Source organism: Beta vulgaris, chromosome 7 (assembly GCF_026745355.1).
Source record: "Beta vulgaris subsp. vulgaris cultivar EL10 chromosome 7, EL10.2, whole genome shotgun sequence".
NCBI classification, from domain to species: domain Eukaryota; kingdom Viridiplantae; phylum Streptophyta; class Magnoliopsida; order Caryophyllales; family Amaranthaceae; genus Beta; species Beta vulgaris.
Genome location: NC_079208.1, coordinates 59,313,563 through 59,336,123, shown reverse-complemented (window position 1 = coordinate 59,336,123; position 22,561 = coordinate 59,313,563). Strand labels below are relative to the sequence as shown.

The 22,561-nt window shown below is 32.8% G+C and overlaps 2 protein-coding genes across 2 annotated transcripts; one reads left to right on the top strand and one right to left on the bottom strand.

Moving 5' to 3' along the window:
• Nucleotides 1–738: 738 nt before the first annotated feature.
• LOC104900205 (GDSL esterase/lipase At2g30310) lies at nt 739–2,629 on the bottom strand. The gene is made up of 3 exons (XM_010687576.4): nt 1,828–2,629; nt 1,196–1,457; nt 739–1,109 (listed from the first exon to the last, which is right to left on the bottom strand). Exons 1-3 carry the CDS (start codon nt 2,443–2,445, stop codon nt 892–894), a joined length of 1,098 nt encoding a protein of 365 aa, XP_010685878.1. The 5' UTR covers nt 2,446–2,629; the 3' UTR covers nt 739–891.
• A 16,934-nt stretch (nt 2,630–19,563) lies between these two features.
• On the top strand, nt 19,564–20,570 carry LOC104900204 (uncharacterized). The gene has a single exon (XM_010687575.4). It carries the CDS (start codon nt 19,745–19,747, stop codon nt 20,363–20,365), a length of 621 nt encoding a protein of 206 aa, XP_010685877.2. The 5' UTR covers nt 19,564–19,744; the 3' UTR covers nt 20,366–20,570.
• Nucleotides 20,571–22,561: the final 1,991 nt, after the last annotated feature.

Genomic DNA, 22,561 nt, shown 5'->3' with positions numbered 1-22,561 from the left:
TTATGTATAGCATAGTTCAGATCTATTGGGAAAAATAGAGCCAAGATATATTTCCTTAATTGTGGCCTGCTGGTGAATGATTTTCTGTGGAAACATCCTCTTACTACAGAAGATCTACAGCCAATCTATTGCTTCTGAGTTTCTGATATTTTGGGACATTTTTAAGGAGCTTCATAGTTCCTGATGTCAAATTAGCTTTGGTGCTTAATGATAGGACAAAGTTGGCGAGTGGTGATTACTCCCTCTGTCCCAGAGTTAAGTGATGTGTTTTTGGTTAGTTTTTCCTCCTATTTTTTATCTCTACAATTGGGACCCACTTCCATCTACCCATTTGTTCTTTCTATTTAATCTTCGTTGTTATTCCTTAATCTTAAAGCAATGTCAAATCAGCTCTGGGATGGAGGGAGTATATGTTTCTTAGCCTTACTTTATGTGTGTGCTCCTGTAACATCCTTAAGTAATAGGTTTGTTCAGCTGTGGAGTTTTTCTAGTTAGCAGAATCTTCCACCTATAAATATCTCGCGATTCCATAGCATTTAATCCTAGCTTTATGGTTAGCAGCCACTTTGCTAGCATGTCATCTCCACCTGATTTGTGTCAGCATAAGCAGAATGCTCAATACCAAAATTTCAATTCTGTAAGAAGTTGCATACTGCTACATTTTTTTTTCCTAGTCCTGTAAATCTAGAATGGAAGTAGCTCTTTTAAATAAAGAGAGATTAGATCGCAGCTTCAGGATGAAGAAATCTGACATATTTCATTATACCTGCATTCCTGTTTATAGAATCTGAGAGGGTTCTTCAATAGTTAGGTACTAATGTCAGGTTGCTGACATGTTTGAAAGGCGAAACATATTGTACAGGTATTACATGACCTATAAAAGTCTGAATATCATTTGGAAATAGAAAACTCAGGGTCATCAATTGACTGAGGGCCAAGTTCTTCGATCAAATAATCATGAACATACTGGTAGGCTGCTTCTGTGGGATGAGCACTGTCCCAAAACATAAATTCTGAAGCATTCTTACATGTTGGTGTTAGCATATTACACAGGCTTCCTGTCTCAATATAACCTGTTCCGCAACACCCTCTATTTGTCACTTTGAATCCTGTAAATGTGATAAACAATATAACCTCCATCTTAGTTGTTAATACAACGCGTAGTATTCATGTTAACTAAAATTTCATCTCTTACCGTATTTTTCCGAGTTAGTAATCAGGTCGATAAATGGTGTGTACACGTCTGCATATAATATTCGACTCCCTGGAAGTGATGCTTGTGCACGAGATATGAGTTTCATAAGCTTTTGGTTATATGACATGGCATCTGAATTCTGGTCCTCCAAACACTTCCTTTTATTTGGCATTTTGAATCTTGCAGTCATTTGAATTGGAAGACAACCGATTGGAGGTAGCCCAGACACTATCATTGTACGGCATCCAAGCTCATACATCTCCTGCAGGTTCAGATTTCTGAGAAATTAGAGTATATGATAATGTGATATTAACCTTAGGGTCATCAATAGTTGTTAAAACTGGGCTAAGAAACAATCAGCCAATAATTATAACTATCTCGTTATGTGTTTGTAGAAATCATCGTTCTTATTTGGTGGAGGGGGTTGAGATCACATGTCCCATTTAATGTCTCATCTTGTGTCCCACTTCTTTCTAATTTTGACACCTCATCAATCTAAACTACCTTATATAATATATAAGAGCAGGTGATGTGTCAAGATGAGAACTACTTGGGACACAAGATAAGACACCAAGTGAGATAAAGGATCGCTACTGATACGGGGGAGGAGGGAGCAAAGAAAAAGCTAGAACCTCAACAGAGCTCTGAAGTCTTTTGAGAACAAAATCTTGGTATCCAGTTACATTGTACTGCAGCCTTCTTGTAAGCAGGTCATAGTAATTGATCACAAAGTCATTAGTCCCAGAATTGATAACCACTAAAGCCTTTTTGATTATCTTTTTAGCCTTCTTTTCCCCGACTATCTTTTCAAGTCTCTCTATGTATTTCTTTAAGTACTCAACCTGCTTTGACATTGAGATTCCCCTAGTTGCCAAACTTGTTAGATCATCAAACCCAGACCCTGCAGACCCAAAACTGACACCCGTGATCAGGTCCTTATCCGAAAGTCCTGGATCCAAGAACGAAGGTACGGTCTCCTTTAACCCAAGTGTGCCAGCCAAGAAATCTGGGATGAGTTTCCCATTCGAGAATCGACCTGTTGGCTTATGATTAGGATAATCTCGACCATAAGGACGATGATCAGCTCTATTTGGTGATGCGATAGAGGTGATGAAATTGTTGTTGCCAGTATCGACTGCTGAATCACCAAATATGAGGATGGCAGGAAATAATGCTTGGGAACTAACATTGATAATGGATAAAGCTATTAATAGCGTTGTTAAGAAGAGGGAGAAATTTTTTGGTGCCATTATCTTTTGAGGACTGATATATGCTGTTGACTAGTTAGTGAGACGGGGATTTATAGTAGCGTGTTATGATGCTTGCCACTTTGCCAGGAACAAGTGGCAACAATTGGATGAATTTTGTAGCTTCGAAGAGATCCTTCATCTTTTATTAGCAGATATAGAAAACTTAGTTTATGTGTCAAGATATACAAGTAGTAAGGAAGTAACAAAGATATCTATAGTTTAAAGTGACATCTTTCTGACAAAACCATCCTGCATTGTTTTCGACTTTCTCTACATTTGGCATGCAAATTTTTCTAGTGAATACTTGAAGGAGATGTTTCTTTACTGTTATGCTCTAGTCATAGAAAAGGTGAAGCATGGTTATATCTTTTTATTGTCCCTTTTAAAAATTGATTCTTAGGTAAAAGTTGTGGGGGCTCACTGAGCAGAAAAATGGAGGCTCTTCCTTAACCTCTTCTCTTCGTAGCTGTGTCGACCCGACCCGACCCGACATGTACACAAAATTAACCTGAACTTGACCTGATTGTTCAACTTATCATATTATGCTATTATCATACATCTTGTATATAATTTGTTTTATATTGTGAACAACCTGAAATTGACATGAGACCAAACACAAAAACAACCCTTCAACTCAAATTGCCATCTGTATTTGTCCCATAGGAGTCGCCTGAAGCTTTCTCTGTTGACGAGCGCTCAACATTGCTCAAGATTTTCAGCTATAGCAAGATTTTATTATTACAATGTAAAAGACGGATAATTCCGCAGAATCAATAGCAGGACTGCAATCAGTGGCAGGAGTGCTTTAAGACTTAAAAGCAAGGGATAATTCTCAGAAAATCCACCTTATCAAGGTATGTATATCTGTCCTGTTTTCATCACACAGTGAAGAGCAGAGGACAAGTTTGTTGATCTTTGCCAAATCAACAATGGTAATCCCAACGTCTGAAATTTTGGCCGACCATGTAAGAACGATCCTAGGGAAATTAAACACAAAATGAGCTGGAAAAATCACTTATATTCTTCTCACTCATCCTTTTCCATAACTCTCCCCACCTTAAAGTTACTCTCATAGAACAATTGTGTTATTCATTCTTAGTACCCGTATTGTACGGTACAAAGTTGCTCCCTTTGCTGCATGATTCACAGCGAAATGGCAAAAACTCCCATATTTGATTTTTCGAGTCTGAAATCTGAAGTATTCACAGCCTTCTTCAAGTATTCACTAGAAAAATTTGCATGCCTTGCCTTATTATACCTCGAAAGCTTACTTTGCTATAAAAATAAAACTATGCAGTTTGTAATTTTATTGATCATACCTTCTTCATCCACGACTCTAAGGATTCAGCGGAGCTTTTACTTAGCGTTTGGAAGATCATGGTAATTAATTCATTGGAAGCTACAAGTTTCTTACAAGGATGATATACTTATTAATTCTTGAGTTTTATGTTTAACTTGTTTGAATGACATACTTACCTTTGAAGCTGTCTGTATTAACGAATCTATGTTGGTTTGCTGCTACTGCCGTGGATACAACAATGAGGTCTAATGTTAGTGCTAAAGGATACACAATCTAATGCAATATATGGCCGGAGCCAATCGCGCCATAAGCACCTTTAAGGTTGTGAAATTTGTTGGATTTTGCTGGAAGAATATTTGTTGCTGAGCTTGTACTTTTGACTGACTCAGCATGCTCCCATGATTAAGAATAATATTTTTGATCCTATCGCAATTGATAGCCGGGAGAGCTATGCAAAGTGTATGAAAGTAGAAGTATGTATAATACAGGCCTTGCTAGAAGAAAAGTGAAGTTGTTTACGAAACAACTTCAGCGAGTTGTTGATTTTATAAATTTTCTTTTTCCTCTTATAGGAAACTTGTTAGTTTGAGGCTATGCTTAGAATGGAAGGCAGAGATATAAATGTCTCCTGAGAGTTGTCCCAGAGAATTCTGTTCGAATCCTGCCTGAACAAAGAAAGGATGGGATACTATCTTTGATCTTTTTAGTCATCCCTGAACAAACAAAACTTTCTATGCTGTTCTGTTATACTAGCTATCCCATTCGACGTCAGGATCTTTCTTATGACCATCGGAATTGTTTAGAGGTGGCGAGTTAAGTTGCTGCTGATCTGATAGTCTGCGTGTTGTACTTCAAAGAAAACGAGCGAGTCATGTCAGTATGTCATGGCATGACCATGCTAATCTGCACCGCAGCAAAGAGCATATTACGGGGAAGGTGCACCGCCGTGTGTGGCTTGTTGATGGGTCCAACAATATTTTGGTAGGGGAAGCATGGATCTCTGCCTCAGTGCCCTTGTTGAGAGACGAGGAGTATGTTGATGATACTGGCAATCTGTCATACTCAGTTTACTCCCTAGGCCTAGTCAATAGAGTCTTATTATCAGCAACTATATTATCATATATAAGCATTTTTCAGGTCAATCAAAATTTTGTGCATCGTCGCCTTGCAATATCTCATTATAATTTATGTGTCTCATAAAGATGTATGCCTTGCGTTATAGGTCATCCCAACATCGACCAAATTGGTTTTCCAAAATTTTTGGACATTTTCTCAATCTATAGTTTATCAATGTATGACATTGTTCTTATTAAGTGGTAATAATGTGCCTTTTCTCCAATCTTGTGTCATACTTGTCCTCCAAAATCTTGTTCTAAAAGTATGTCGAAGATTTAATACCAATGTCCCCTAGGCATCTTCAAACACCAATAAGAATCATAAATGGGCCACCTACTTCCCTTGATTTCGTTCTCTTCAATATCTTTTTCTATTCTATATTTTAAGATTTTTGCATCTAAAAGGGGAAAGGTCCTTCCCTTGGGTCGGTTGGGGCGAGGAGGGATTCGGACCCTCGACACTGTAGTTCGTATCCACGTGCTCTAGTCCTCTGAGCTATAGGCTCCACCCTGCCTCCACTTGATCTATTCATGGGAGTATTCTCAATTTGGCTTCATAATTCATATTCCTCAACAAAAGATGTCAATGTAACACTATCTAACTTATGATGAATAAGTTATTAAAGTACTCGCTGCTCTCTATCCTAAAAATAGTTAGGATGATTTTTGGTTTTTATTTTTTGCAATGTTCAACATCTGTTCTTCTTTACTATTCCCTCCATTTTCTTTTGTTGTTCATATTTAGTATTTTTGTGAAAGAATATCGATCAAAATAGAAATAACTTTCGAAAACGAATGAAGTATTTCATAAATATTTCTGACATCCTTTAATTCTCGTTTAAATTTATAGTTTACTTTTTGATATACCTTTGTCTTTGCTTGTCAGACAATCTCCTTTGCCTTTATCTTAAAGGCCTTGTAGTTTGCAATATTTGATATATACATTCCTAAAGTCTTCCTAAGGCCAAGTAGCACCCTCTTTTCTATTAAACCACTTCTCATACATCCTTAAAGACCAGGTTATACTTTTGTACAGTCCTAGGCCCTAGTTATTGTATTATTGACATACCTATGCCACGACTTCCTAATATTCTTTAAATTGTTCATCTTTAATAAAAAAAAGTTTACTATGTGAATAATAAGAACGACAATCAAAGTGGTGTATATTCTCAATTATTTTGACAATACCATACCGGCACAGTTAAGTATGATCATTCATCTACTTGGAATATTTCATGATACGCCTATAGGCCCTAAGCGATTCATTTACTTTGTTTAACCTAATAAGTCACCATTATAAATATTCGACTAAGGGTCAACGTACGTGGATCTCTCTCCACTATTTAAAATACTTTCTCTCTAATATTTATCCATCTTTCGATATAACCTGAGCGTCGAAGGCTCCATAACTCAATACACCTTAATCTCGCAGGCACACCTTACCGGCGAGGTTCAAGAATCATTCTACATGACGCTCTCGCAATATCAGGTATTCTTTTGTTCAATACCGAAACAACTCCTAGTGAAATATCCTTACTATCATATGAGATGTAATATTTATCAATTTTTTTAAAGAATAACAAGCCTGAAAGAGGACAGCTCGAAGAAAATCTTTGTGAAGTTGGAATTAACATGATTTCCGCTGTGCACTCGTGCATATAATGGATTTGGTAGGCGTGATCACTGATTTCTACTGCACCAAATCAATGGCATGCATGCATGCATGCGTGCTTCATATCAAACTAGTCAGCTGAACTATAAATGTATTATTAGCTTAAGACATTCTCAAACTTACTTATATAATGAGTTTCGATCTCGAAATCATCGTTCACTATTAATTAATATGTCATATATGAACTGTAAATCAACTTTTCTTATAGAAATTAGAAGGAAATTTCTTGGATTTTTGTGCAATTGAACTACATTTCCAAGGTCTGCTGGCCCTAGAAATCCTCAGTGTATCTTCTATTTGATTTGATTGATAAATCTATTGCAACTACGATGCAATGCATAGTGTTAAACTATTCCCTTTGGTGATTGTGTTGCATAATTCTATTGCCAATTTAGTTCACCAAGGTAGTTACTGCACATAATACAAAGTTCCATTTTGTTGTAGTTTGTCCTACTAGAATTAATTATACTCCTATAACATGTATAGGAGACTTGGTATACATTTCATCTGTTCAACTTCAATTTTCCGGGTTTAAAAGATAGAACTGTTGCAATTTCTTCGAGATTTTGGCGTATCTTGAAGGATCTAATCATTTAGTTGACCTATTGTTTAAAGGAATTTTTGTTATTTTATCGCCTAAAGTAGAGTTTCTTTACAGTATGTGTATATGTGATACATCTGGATAAACAATTAAAAAAACTACTAGTCTATTGTGCGCTACTACGACGTACATATTATACACTCTTGTATAGAAATACGACCCTACCACACAAGATTGTGCATGCATAAATCACAGAAATGATAAAACTTCAAAGAACTTTTTTGACAAAAAGAAATGTGATTGAGTACTTGTGACTTAAATCTTAATTTTACATGCATTGATTTGCAGAAAGAATAAGAGATGAAGAGAAATGCATGTCTCATCCAATTATAGATGTGGGGTCTTGTAAACATGGGGAAAACATGGGATGTCCTTGAGTTAATTGAAAATGTCGGTTTACATATTCATGAAGCTTACTATTGCCATGCTTTATTCCCTCTTCTTTACAAACATCTATCATGTTATTGTTATCACTTTCTAATGTATTTTGCAAAATTACCAATTTTTAACATTACCATGTAATAGAATAGTTGTAAAAATTTGTTGTATATGTTCATAATAGTGGCATGGTCTCTCTTTGTTTCTCATTCCATGACATAAGGACATATGAAGTTATATAAGTTCGCACAATATATGACAACGTACAACTTTTTAGAAATTTATGTTCAAACTAAATATATGCGTGCTTATAGGATTTATGGTTTTTAAACACATATTCTTGATTGTTGAGTACAATTTTAATCAAAATTTTCCTATTTCTCATAACTTTCTATTTTAACGTGACTCACATAGTCAAAGTTGTAACTTTCTGTTTTAACGTGACTCACGTAGTCAAAGTTGTAATGCAATACTAGAAGGAATAAGATAAAAAAACTTAATAGAATAATTTAGTGATAATTTTCAAAGGACTTTTCTAACCTACGCCATAAGGTATAAGTCAAGAATTTCATTAAAATAAAATATAATCCAACAAGATTCTATTTAGGGATAATAAATAAGGATAGATACTGAGAATAGAGAGAATCATACAATTTTTTTGTGTAGTTGAATTTCAAAATGAAAACTTTTTATCTTATATAGAAATTTTGATGCTTTTAATTTATGCCTTGTATTATACGTTAAAAAAACCCATTTTCAAAATACATCAATATGATGAGAGAACGTATATAATATATATTCAACCAAGCTTGCTTGGTGGAGGTGGCGAGGAACAAGGTCACAAGTTCGAACTCTACTACCTACTAGTGCTTAGAAGTAGGGATTTCCTTATATCCCCCTTACTCTCAAGCGTTGACATGTTTAGCTGCGCTGGCTGATCTGAGCGAGGTGCTAGTCTAGTAGTAGGGGTTCTTTTTCTTACCAACAGATCCCAGTAGGGGCCCAAAAAAATATATATTCAATGTGCAAGAACATCTTCTGATCTTGCTGTACTCATCATTTGACTTAGTCTTTAACTGAATTAAATCAGAGATCATGAAAGCTTAATGAAGTTATTTGGCTTTGATGGCTTGCAGTATTCTTTAATTCAATATAACAATCGAAGTATATGACAGCTAAAATGCTAATATTTAACCTAATTAAGTCCTGACAATTTATGGGATCAAAAAACCAGAATATATCAAATATCAGAGAAATAGTGTCCACAAATTTAATTAGCATAATAATAATTTTTAATGTAGTTGCACATAGCCACATTATATATACTTCATGTATGATCAGAAAATCAGGAACTTGCAAGTTGTTAATGAAAGCATATGACAAAGTTGTGGTCCCAAACGTACGATATGCTAATTATGCTGCTAAATTTCTCACTTCTGATTTATATACTTGTTCGTGCAAAAGTGACACTAATTATGTATATAGATTATGAAATTGTAACGTACAAAAAAATGTTCAAACCGTACAAAGAATTAGCAATTAAACTTGGCAATTAACATCATCTTGTATGTACGTATGCATACATTTTCTATCTTTCTGCTACACTATGTCAATTTCTTATTACAATTTGAGAGATTTTAAATGTGTATTAGTGTATGTATAAGATGCTTACTGTAAAAAGCAAGGGATTGTTGCCAAAAAAGAAAACAAGAAAAAAGCAAGGGACATTTAATATGTAAGAAGATGGAATTCTAGTCTATTTTACTTGAGTTTGAATGGAATTTGTTATTTTAAGGTCTTGAACCGGACATCCTACTAGGTATTCTCTCTGTCCTAAAAATGTTGCTACATTTTGATCGTTGACATTGAGAATTCACTTGGTAACTTTGATTGTCTTTTGGTTGATATACATAAGAAAAATCATAGTCATGTTGGATTGTATTTAATTCGTCCCGATTTGTATTTTCCAGATATATAATTTTTATATTATTTTCATATATGTAACTCAAGATATTGGTATTTGAAGTTGCATCCCGTAACTGTGAAAAAGCAAATATAGCAACATTTTTGTGACAAACTGACAAAGGGAGTATTTTGGAGAGAGGGTTCTATTTTCCACGGTCATTTTTATAGTCTCAACTTTGATAATTTTGTGGAAGTAGGAATGACTCGATTGTTATAGAAGCCCAGTGCTAGAAAGATACCATTGAACTCTTGATGACATATAATATGAGAAAATTTTAGTTTTGTTGTTATAAAATGACAAATAATCCCACATTAACAAATGTACAACTAGTATGGAGCTAAGATTTTCACTGAGTTTTAGGTTGAGTTAAGATTTTCAATTCGAAAAAGTTCAGAGTTTAGAGGTTTGGAGAGAGTTTAGAGTTTTGACCAATAAAAACTCTAACTTGGGTGTTTGGTGAGAGAGAGGATTAAAGAGAGTTTTGTACCGAAAACTCTGATCAAAACTCTCTTTTGAAAAAGCTGGGTAGAGGAGCTTTTTCATGAGAGTTTTGGAGAGAGAAAAAAACAAATGACTATTTTGTCCATATAATTAATACTAAAATTTGTTTTAAAAAAAAACATATGTCCATAAATATCATTTTACATGCTCTAAAAAGTACAAAACTCTAAACAATCAGCTAAGTGTTACCAAACACCTTTACACAATAATTATTTAAATCAGCAGTCAAATCCTCTGAACAAAAAAGTAATCATCTAACCACAAACTCTAACTCTAACTCTAACCTCTAAACTCTAAACTCTAATCACCAAACAGGGTATAACGAGTAAAACTGAGCAATTCCAAATTCGATTCCGAATTGGCTCGTTAATATTCATAGATAAAGGTAAGATATAAATCGTCTATCTTTTGGGGTTGTTTGGCAATCGGTTGTTAGCTGTTAGCTGGTTTAGTTGGCTTATTTGACTGGCTAGAAGCATTGGCGGTATATATTGGCTTTTTAAGCTGGTTGTTTAAGCCAGCTGTTTGCAAAAGTGTGGCAAAATTGATTATGATTGTTGGCGGTTTATTAAAGAGTTTGTGGGCCAATAAGCCAAAAGTCAATCCAAAAAGCTGCTTCGGGCACCTAACCTCATCTCAACCACTATACTACATGGAAGCTCTAGTTTCCGATACTAGAACGTACGGAAATTTGACCAATAATAAGAAATCTTTCACTTACTACATCGATTAGAGCAATTAGTATTATTAATTGATCATAAACTTACTTCATTTTCTTTTAGCTTGCTAATGACATACTACACATGCTAATGACAAAAAAAGTAGCACCCAAATACGAATATCAAACTTAATGCAGATACCTAAACCTATTGTTACGCATATTGTTTATGCATTAACGACAAAACTAATGCGCGTTTTGTATATTACTCCTAATTAAGTAAATGTTACTAATTTAAATTATGCACCAAAAGAATTAAAATGCAGAATTAAGTTGGATTTCGTTAAGATATGGAAATCTAAAAGAGCAAAGATGCAATGAATTAGGCACAAATATTACAAGGAGGCTGATTGCCAGCTAAAATAGTCACATCTACATCGTTGGGAGTATTATAATATACTCCATGTGAAGTATAATACAACAAAGTAAATGAATATGGTTTGAATTAGTATAGCTTAGGATTCAAGATTGGTGGGACTTGGGAGAAAGTGTTAGATCATAAAGGAAAGAATAAACATCCAAAAGGTCGAAAAATTATTTTTAATAAAATAATCTTTGCGCGTTTTTTTTAAAATAAGTCAACCTTTCGATTAATTATGAATAAGTTAATCTTGTATCTACTTTTGCTATAAATGAGGGCCTGTTCTCCCCAGCTTATTTTCAGTTCAGTTCAGTTCAGTTCAGTTCAATTCAGTTCAGTTCAGTTCAGTTCAATTCAGTTCAGTTCAGTTCAATTCAATTCAGTTCAGTTCAGTTCAGTTCAGACTAGTTCAGTTCAGTTCAGTTCAGCTCTTGACAATATTTTTACTCTCACATATCACTATTCATTTCAGTTCAGTTCAGTTCAATTCAGTTCAGTTCAGATCAGTTCAGTTCAATTCAGTTCAGTTCACTTCAATTCAGTTCAGTTCAGTTCAATTCAGTTCAGTTCAGTTCAGTTCAGTTCAGCTGTTTTATGCCGAAGAGAACAGACCCTGAGTTCAATCACAATGTCATCCTATTAAAATGTGACATGCATTGATGTATCATAATTTTAAAGTCATTAACTCGTTTACGGTAGAAGTAGATATACAAGGTTAACTTATTCTAAAATAATCAAAAGATTGACTTATTTTGAGAAGTTGACTTATTAAAAACAAATTTTCCAAAGTTTTAAGCAAAAGATTGTTAAACGCACATCTCTATTAATAATTTATTGAGTTATGGTGAATTTTTTTTTTTGGTGAACTTTTTTTGGATGAAGATTGGAAGTGTGATTGGGGCTACAAGTTTAATCACTTCTTAGGAATGTAATCTCGATCCTCAACATAGAACTTTGTAGTAATGGGTTCAAACTTCATGAGAAACGTTAAAAATTTATTTTTCGGTTAAGGTGGGCATATTTTACCTTACTCGATTATTAAATTCGAAAAACGTTTCAAGTTATTCACTAGATTATAGAGACGAATCTAGCAAATTTTCTAAGTGGGTGCACGATCCCCTTCTAGTCTTCTACGCTCCTTTATTGTAATCAGAACAGAAGAGCTTATCCCCCGATGAGTAAATATTTCGTAGTAGCCTCATTGGATCATACATTTTTCTTGGTATATTTATTATCTTTTACAAAAAGAAAACTGATTCTTGAACCACTTTTACGCTCATATCATGTCAAGGTATTATACGTACCTCGTAAAAAAAAAGACTTTTTTTCTGTATTTGTGGAATGATAAAACAAGGAATATTTGGATTGTTAAATTAAATATAGAGAAAAGAATAAATGAGCTCTTCAAGGACATGAACTTGGGATCAAGTAGAGCTAGTAAATGGATTGTGTCATGTCAAATTCATGTTAGGTCCGTATGTAAAAGGGTCGAATACACCTCAATCCTAACCCTAAACGGGTCAGCAACACTCAAACCTAACCTGACCATACGTGTTATATGACCCGTTTATTTACTCTTTTATCAACAAGCGCGCATATATACATAAACTATACAAATATACGCAATATATTTCTTAACCCACGTCCTTTACATTAATGTCTTACCTAAATAAAACAAACCGAACAACCAAAGAATAAATATGGAGTATATATTTATGAAACAACTTTAAATTTTTCGAGTCCAACTAATAACATTGATAGTAGAATATAGTTAAACGGATTGGCGGATTGCCATGTTGGATTCGGGTAAAAATAGCTCAAACCCAACCCAACCCGTTTAATATACGGGTCGTGTCAGTTAGCCCACCTACTTAAACAGGTCGAAAATTCAGTGTCAAAATAACACAGTGGGGGAAAACATCACAGTTGTAAAGCTTCAATTATAGAGGTGAGTCCACCAGAATAGAGGTTTTTTAGGTTACAAAAAATTATGAAGATGATGATTATAGGTAAAAATTTTAATAATTTTATCATGACTCCACCTGGACTTTGGTGTCAGAGGCAAGCACTAACTTTACATATATACTCACGTTGTTCAATTATGGTTTCAATTTTATTAAGAATCTCTGATTATAAGTTCAAAGTTCAAACTCCTCGTGCAAGTGAGCCCATGTAAATTCAACAAAATTTAGGACTTAAATCTAACAAACAAACAAATTTACTCAATCAAAATTTAGGGCGGTGCCCGAAACCTACATGCTACGAAGCTTCGTATCTGCGGGACCGTTGTGATTAGAAGGTATTTCTGCAAGGTTTATTAGTATAATCAATGATCATTAGTCAGTACAAATTAATTACTATTCTAATAAAATATATATATCATTGGCCAGTTTATGTATAATCAAAGTACGGTTATAAAGATGTGTGCATCTTGGGTGTAGCAACATTTTATGTCTGCGAACTGATAATTCTGTTTTATGTCGTTATAAAACTTTTTCATGTCATTATTGGTGTGTTTCATATCATTTTTGGAACTGTTTCGTTATATTTAAAACTTTTTCATGTCATTATTGTTGTTGTTTGACATCATTAATACCGACTTTTATGTCATTTTTCAACAAGTTTATAAGATTAGGAGTTACTCCTCCTATCACCAAGATTTTAGGATGGAACTCCTAGCTTGTAAGTGGGCTAAACTCTCCTCCTTCTTATTGGGTTATTCAGGCCTATTTTCATATAATATGAAAATTAGCATGGTATCAGAGCCCGGGTTGTGGGTCTTTTCTAAACTGGGCTTCTAATCAAGCAACTGGGTAAGGGTTTACCTCGACAGGTTGTCAATCTCCTAAGAGGATTATTTCTTATTACCTTTCCAGTTAGCTTTAAATTCTAATGTCTACTTGTGAGTGTCCCACATTGGAGAAAGAGGAGAGAATAAACCACTTTATAATATTAGGAGTTACTTCTCCTATCACCAATTGGTTTTAGGATGGAATCTCCTAGCTTGTAAGTTGGCGTAACTCTCCTTCTTCTTATTGGGTTACCCAGACCCATTTTCATATAATCTGAAAATTAACACAAATTAAGAATAAACCAAACAACATCAAACTAAAAAGAAAGTTCATATTCGACATTTGAAAAAATTGCTGACAAATAAATCTTGTACAATTATAAATTAAATTAAAAAATTAACACGAATAAACATACTTTATTTCATTTTACATGCTAACCAAATTAAATCCCTTACAAATTAAAATCAAGATTAATCAAATTTGACTACATAAATTCTAAATTTTAAACTTCAAATGTAAATCAGTAAAAACATGCAATAGATCAACCACTTGGCTCTCCTTATCTCGAATTAAGTATACATATAAGATTTGAAGCGTTTTTGAAAAGAAAAAAAATTGCTCGCACACGATAAATTAACGTCAATTTTCCTCGTGCAATCCAATTGAACTTTAACAAATTGCTTCAAGTTTGGAAGAGGCAAGATTAAGAAGCTGAAACAGGTACAGTATATTGCCACAAAAATTGTACTTGCTACGCGTTATACTAGCGGTGAAGTGGTCCAATTTTGCAACACATTAATGCAAATTAAAGCTAGAGAATCTATATCCGTAATTCGGAGATTGATACATCTACCAATTGAGTAATCTACCCACTAAAATTAGACAATTAAAAATTATTAACAATATTGAGTTGAACTCTACTAATTTTTAGTGTATATCTCTAATGGGTAGATAACCTATTAGGTAAACAAATTTATTTTTTTGCCGTAATTTCATCCAAACTGTAAATGCCACTAGGAAGAACCATATTACAAATGGTTTCCTCAATTTCCCACCACAGTAAAAATAGAAAAAGTTACGTACTCTCTGTGTTTCAAAATAGAAGACATTCACATTTTACAAAAATTTGCTTTGAAGTTTGACCACAAATATCTCTCAAATATGATAAATAAAAGTTATAAAAATTATAACGTTGGATTCGTCTTGAAAAATACTATAATAACATTATTTTTAAATTTTTTTTATCAACATAAATTGAGAGTAATTAACGGTCAAAGTTCGACCTCAAACATCGTGCGTGTCTTATATTTTGAAACGGGGGGAGTATATCATTAGAATTCTAATCATACTTAAACATTACGAGCAATTACAATAGTTAATAGTGGGAAAACTGCATTAAATACTGTAAATTGCAGTCTATATAAGTTATTTTACTGATCATCTGGAGGCATATTATGAACTTTGAAAAGTTTTGTTTTTTCAGATCTATACCTTTTTTCCCCTTTAGCTGGCAGTTATATTGCATGGGTGGTTTGCGTTAGGTACAACTATGAATATGTTGTCCTTTACTCCGTTGTCCCATATTGAAAAAAAAATTTACGTATATAGTGCAACTAATTTAAATGGATTTACTCATATTAGGCTGATTTAAGCATGAATTTTGACTTAATTAAGTTTTGTTCATCAGCTTTTCACACAATTTTTTTGTTTGGAAAGTCATGAGCTTCCCACAAGGCGTTCCTTATAATGTTTCTTACCACATTCTCCAACTCTATCATGAAATATCACTTACCTTGTTTAGCAAATATTGTGTTTTTTTCTTTACTTGTAGTATGGTTGCTGCAGTTTCTCAATTGTTGTGATAGCCGTTAGTGTGGATTAATCTTTGTCAAATGACCAATTCAACCAAAAGCTTAAACTAATAGTTAAGGTCCCACGAATAGATTTATACTCTATCACGTCCCCTCACGCAAGAGCCCTTTGGGCTTGAAGTGTGGATGCAGCACAGGTTACCCTCATACCTAGCGCTAAATATTCCACTGAGAAAAGAGGGGTGGATGAGATTTGAACCTGTGACCTTTTGTCACACTGGCTCTGATACCATGTCAAATGACCAACTCAACCAAAAGCTTAAGCTAATTAATGGTTGAGGTCCCAGGAATAGATTTATACCCTATCAATTTTTGTGGTAATTGTTAGTCGTGGCAATATTTTCAGATAGCTGAAAATATTAATACTCTCTCTATATATAATTTTTGTGAATAAATACCCAATAATTAGTTTTATGTGTTTATTATACAAGGTATACATATTCTTTTTTAGGTATTTTCTCTATCGACTTTTGTTGTTTGCACTAATTTGAACTTACTTTATAATGTGTTAACTCTTTTCTGAACTTATTTGAACTCGCCGCCCCCTCTTCTCCTTTGTTTCCCTCTGCATATGAAGCTCCTTTTCTCCTCCTATTTCTAGTTTTTAGTTTGTTTTGCTAAATAAATTAGTCCATCTTTATAATGAGAGTTTCTCGAGCGCTGCTGTAAGGATTTTTGTCTCTCTTGTGGAGATCCCTTTCTCTCTTATGGTAGTTGTGAGTCTTGTTAGTATGTTTGTAAGTATGAGGAATTGTTCTAATTAGTTGAAGTTCAAGACTATCAATGTGAAGGTAATGGAAGCTCGAATGCGGTCAACATTGTTAGATCAAGAATGTTTTTCTCCAAACTATGTCAAAATGATAGATGATTACCATTAATAGCTGCAAGACTCAGCAAATACAAGGCGCATGCGCTACTTTGGCCGATCTGATTTAATTTATTGTAGTTTCATCGCAAACGAGATTGATTTAAACTTGTCTGATTGTATTTTTTTTTTTTCTATAACACCTATTGTAGTTGTCATTTGACATTCAATTAATAAAATTTCTCTTTAAAAATACTTATTTGAGCTTAATGAAGTTTGCTAAATCGTAGTTATTTCAACTTACTTTTATGATGTATTAGCTTTAAATGAACTCAATAAACTTTTTTTTAGTGTAGAGAGAGCCACAAAGGCAGGTTTTAACTATCACCTCTCAAGACTTTAACAACTAAGTTAGTCGATATTCACTAATTTAATAGAACTTAATTATATACTATGAGAAGGTTTATCTGTTGTACGCCAAAGTGGGTGATGTTGAGCTCTTAGCCGTCTTAACATAATCTCAATTGTTGTTTACATGATAATTGATAAACAAGGCTGTACTCTCTAATCTTACATTTTGTACCTAATCTCTCTTATTGCGATTTTCCTTTTGTTATAATAATTTTATTCTAATATTCTTATTGGTTTTAAAAATTTCCCCTTATTAATAGTTATTAAATTCCTGTTTGCTATGTTATCTCCTCTAAAATGCAGTCTTACGCTAACCAAATGTCTTAAATAAGTCGTTCTCATCGGCGCAACTCTGCCAATATTCGCGATTACCAGTAATGGGTCATGTTGTGTGGTCCACCTAACATGTTTTGCTAACTTAATTAATCATAAGTTCATTACTTATTAACAAAAACAGAGAAACTATTGTTTATGTTCTTCAAAACTACTTCAACTATACTTCCTCCGTTTAAAAATAGTTGCACCATTTTTAACTTTCACGCATGTCGCCAATGTATGATTTCAACCATTAATATTTTTAATTATCAATAAATAAAAATTAAAAAAAGTTTATTAAAAAAAATTACATCGAAATAAATCTAACAAGACCTCAAATGACTATGTTTTTCCTAAAATATAAATCATCAAAAACAATCTAAGTATAAGTCTGTAAAATGTAAATAGTGCACAAAATTGAAATGGTACGACTATTTCTAAATGGAGAAAATATGTAGTAATCACATCATCATGTATTGCCCATTAAACCATGAGATTAGAGATTGGTTAAATCTAAACAAGCTATGTCGTGAGTTTCAAGGTTTGTCTTATCTAGTCAACGTCATGCATTTCACTTTTAAATTATAGTACTATAATTATATATTTATATATTACCTCAACTTGAGTCTGAGCAGCATTGATTAGGGAAAATAGGAAATACAGTAACATTTGTTTTAAGATCAACTCACCTTAAGAAAAGGGGTTGCTCTATTTTGGGGAAGTCTGCTATATTCAGAATAACTGAAAACATATCATTATAAATCACTTGTGGTTATTTTAGTTGATAAAGTATCATATAAGTATGAAACTAGTTATTAGGCCCGGACTATTTCTCGGGTAAGAAAAATTTTCATTTATTAATATTGTACTTTGATATGATAACACTAAATAAAACTTGGTCTAGTGGTTAAAACTTTAGTACATGAACCATGAGGTCATGGGATCAAAACCTTGCAATTTCTAATTTTTTTTATTGTACATGGATTACATGAACTAAAACTCCCTAAGGAGAGCGCCACGTGGCATCGTTCATCGTTTACGCACGCCTTTTAATATATTAGTATAGATTATTATGATAATAGAAGTCTTGTATTAGAAAATATGATTACTCCATCTATTTATATTTTAACCATTCTCTCTTTGATTTTTGAATGTGCATGGGGTAATTATTTCCTAACTCACTTATGCGTTATACGTTTAACATAATCTCATATATATAAATAAGAAAACCACATTATACCCTAATAATTCTTATAAATAACCCGATCACATATATATATCATACTAAAAAAAGTAACCCCATATTACTACAATAGTAAACTTCTATGCTAATTAGTAATTCACGTCCCACACTATCAATTAATGGTTTGACATGTTTGTATACTTTTCTGTTCTTTTAGATGCACCATTTGACATTTGAACACTCATCAATCAAATTTGATGAGTTTTTTCTCATTATTATAAAGTATAAGAAAAAAAGATAATCAAGGGATCAACTTGTTAAATTTGTCTCACTGCGAGGATTTCAAATAGTAATATCTTTAGAATTTTTTACTTATACGCAATTAGATATATTAATGTCCAAATAAATAATAATAATGTTGAATACGCAAAAAAGCAAATGATACAACTAAAAAAATAGAGAAAGTATATCCAAAAATACATCTATGTTGAAATTTTCTTCGCAAGAACATTTTCACTATTCAAACATAATTTATCTATAAAAATAAATAACTAAAACAAAATTTTGAACTATATATATATATATAATCTTAGTCCATTTACAACCCCTAAAAATCACCATAAAGTTCCAAAGTAGCTTGGAGGAGCAAAAATTTTAGAACAAAATATTTCTCTTTTTTTTTATCCATATGAGCCACGAAGGCAGTACAAAGTACAATGAACGGGAGGGGGGATTTGAACTTGTGACCTATCGTTCACAACACCTCAATCTCAACCGCTAGGCGAAGACATCCTTGGAACAAAATATTTCACTCTTACCTTGGAAGAAAATAATAAAAATTAGCACTTACTACTCCAATTACTTTACTACTAGGTTATTCAAAGATTAATTTAGAAGCATGGTGGCCAAATAAGATATTCCCATAAGTAAACTCTATCATATATAACTAACCTAATCATCCCATAGGTAGTTAAAAGCTTCAAAACCAAGGGTAGCTAGTAATCTCATCATATTAAGCAAATAAACATACAATTAACCAAAACATTATATTATAATATATACCTCATCATAGTTAGATCATATTATTAGTATTATATAATAAGGTTAGTCTTCCTATATAATAACCTCCTCAACCCCCACTTTTTGAACCTCTCTTCATCACCACATTCCTCACATCATTACAACACCCAAAACTCCCAAAAAAACTAAATCTTTCTCCATAAAAATCAAAACCCATCAACTAAATTTCATCAAATCATCAAAAAAACAAAATTCTTTTTTTTCTTTGATAATAAAAATCTCACATTATTATGGGAAATAGCTTAAGGTGTTGTTTGGCATGTGTACTTCCATGTGGAGCACTAGACTTAATTCGTATAGTTCATCTTAATGGTTATGTAGAAGAAATCACAAGAATTGTAACAGCTGGTGAAATTCTCCATGCATATCCAAACTATGTCTTAAGTAAACCTTGTTCTCAAGGTATGGTTAGAAAAATCATGATTTTATCACCTGATTCTGAGCTTAAACGTGGTAGTATTTACTTCTTAATCCCTGATTCTTCTCTACCATCTGATCATTCTAAATCAAAAAAAACTTCTTCTAAGAATAAGATCAATGGTCAAAAATTAAACCATGATAATGATCATGGTTTAATTAGTAATAAACCTAAGATTATTACTACTATTATTGATGATAATAATAATGTTGATCAAAATAGTAATAATAATGATAATAGTAAGTTTTTGAGTTTAGAAGATTTGTCAACATTAAATAATGATCTTGAAAATAAAAATGTGATAGTTTGTGATCAAACTAATAAATTGAAGTGTAAATCCAAATCTGGGAAGCATCAAAGAAGAAGAAGCAGCAGGGGTAAAAGTGGAATTTGGCAACCTCATTTGGAGAGTATTACTGAAGATCAATTATGAAATTTTTTTTTTTTGTCAAAATTTTCAGGTGTTGAGGAGTTAATTTATTGTGGATATATCTTTGTTTTGGTTTTTTTTCCTCCGAGTGCTTTGTAATATTGGCAAGTTCGGATATATTGTAATTTTTTTATGGGTGCTCAAATTATTGAGAGTAGACCAAAAAGTTGGAATATATACAACAACAAACTTGAGAATGTATTTAGAATTATGTTTCAATTTTTTCGGGATATAAATTAATTGCCCGTTTGATTTTAGAAGTCATATGATATAAATTGCGTGATAAAAAAAATTCTCTTATTCTGGAAAATATCTTATAAGTGAAAACAAATAACGATAATGTACAGTGAATTTACCATTACATGTTCTAATTATATTTTTTTTTACAAAAATATACATAAAATATTATCATTGATAAAAGAGGATACAACTTAAGTATTGACTGATTTTAAATGATTTTTCTTATACTTTCTCCGATCCGTTTCAATTTAGTTGTGATATTTTTAAAATCACAGACTCCTCAACGATTTTTCAAGAGGAGAGAGAGATAGAGAAAGAAAATAAAAGCGTCTTATGTGTTGGGAGAGAGATGGAGAGAAACTATTACCTACAATAAAAGTGTCACAATTAAATTGAAACTTTCTAAAATAAAAAGCGTTACAACTAAATTTGAAACGGAGGAAGTATTATTTGTGTCTATATATAGTTCTTAGTATAATAGCATCAAGTCAAACCATCTGAAATTCTACATCTATCTATCAACCTGGATCTTAACTTCAATGTTTTGAATCCAAGTGCATTCCCTTTCCCCACACCGATTATATGTCTTCTTTATTCATACCATGATTGGATGTTTAAGGCAAAATGGACAGCTATTTTTTTGCATTATTATCTTTATTCATTTCGGTTGTGACAATGTACATTGTAACTGAAACTTTAATTGCACTTTTTAATGCATTACTCCTGAATAGTTTTTGTTAGTCGACATTTGAAATTCAACAAACATAATAATGAGCCCAACTCAGTCATAGTTGACATAGCCATGAATCCATGATAATTATCACTAAAGCTAATTAGCTGGCAATCTAGCATATAGTAGTATATCTTTCAATTTCCACAAAAATTATTAAAAGAGACTGTTTAATTTTAATATAAAAGTAGACCTAGTCACTAAATGAATTAAACTAGTCAACGAAAGAAATTAGGGTGTGAATATCCCTAGTCTTAGGGGAAGTCTTAAGAGAGTCTTGAGACAAGATTTTCATGGGTCTTGGTATCAAACTAATGCAAGACTAGGGAGAGTCTTGATCGAGATGAGTTTTGTAAACAAAACTCAACTTAAGACTCACCCTTGCCAAATGTCATATATTGATTGGGTGAGTTTTTAAAAAAAATCAAACCAATTATATATAAAAAAAAATCGGATTATGTTTTGATGAATAACAAGTGAGTCTTGATTAGAGCCTGGGGATAAAGTATAGAAGTATAAAGAGTTTGAAGTGAGTCTGAATTAGTGGAAAACTGATGTGGCAGAGTCTGAAGTGTAGTGGTGAGTCTGAGGGATAAACTTACCCTTAACCTACTATTCACTATTGGCCGGGTTAATTCTCTTTTTAATATTGAGCTTATCATTACCTAATTTTAATTTAAAAGTAGGCCGTTTCTTATAAGACAAACTCTAACACATGTTATTATTTCAACTAGTTAGGTCATTTTTTTTTTCCGATAAAGAGAAATTTAAAATTAGTTAAAGTTATCGGTTAGGTCATTTTTTTTAAAGAGAAACAAATGATGACTAACTTCTAGGATATGACCAGTCTATAACATTCTTTCGCATAATGGTAGAAAACTGTAAATTAGTAGAAGAATATCAATGCAAAAATGAAGGAGCATCATGACCCTTATAATCCATAAAATCCGCCGCTTAATTAATTTCTCGATAACAGTTATTGGTTACATTATTAGAAATGAGATAAATGGATAAGAAGAATCTCAACCACTAGGCCTCAACAACATCTAATACATAGGAGTAAAAACCAATATTTCTAAGTTACAAAGGCAAACTCTTACCAATTATATATGTGTGTTTGTAGATTCATCAACTTGTATTGGTGAGTTGGTGTTAATAATGATGAAAGCAATAATTTCAGAGAATAATATAGTATATGCATATTTCCTACGCTTTTTTTTTGTAATTGT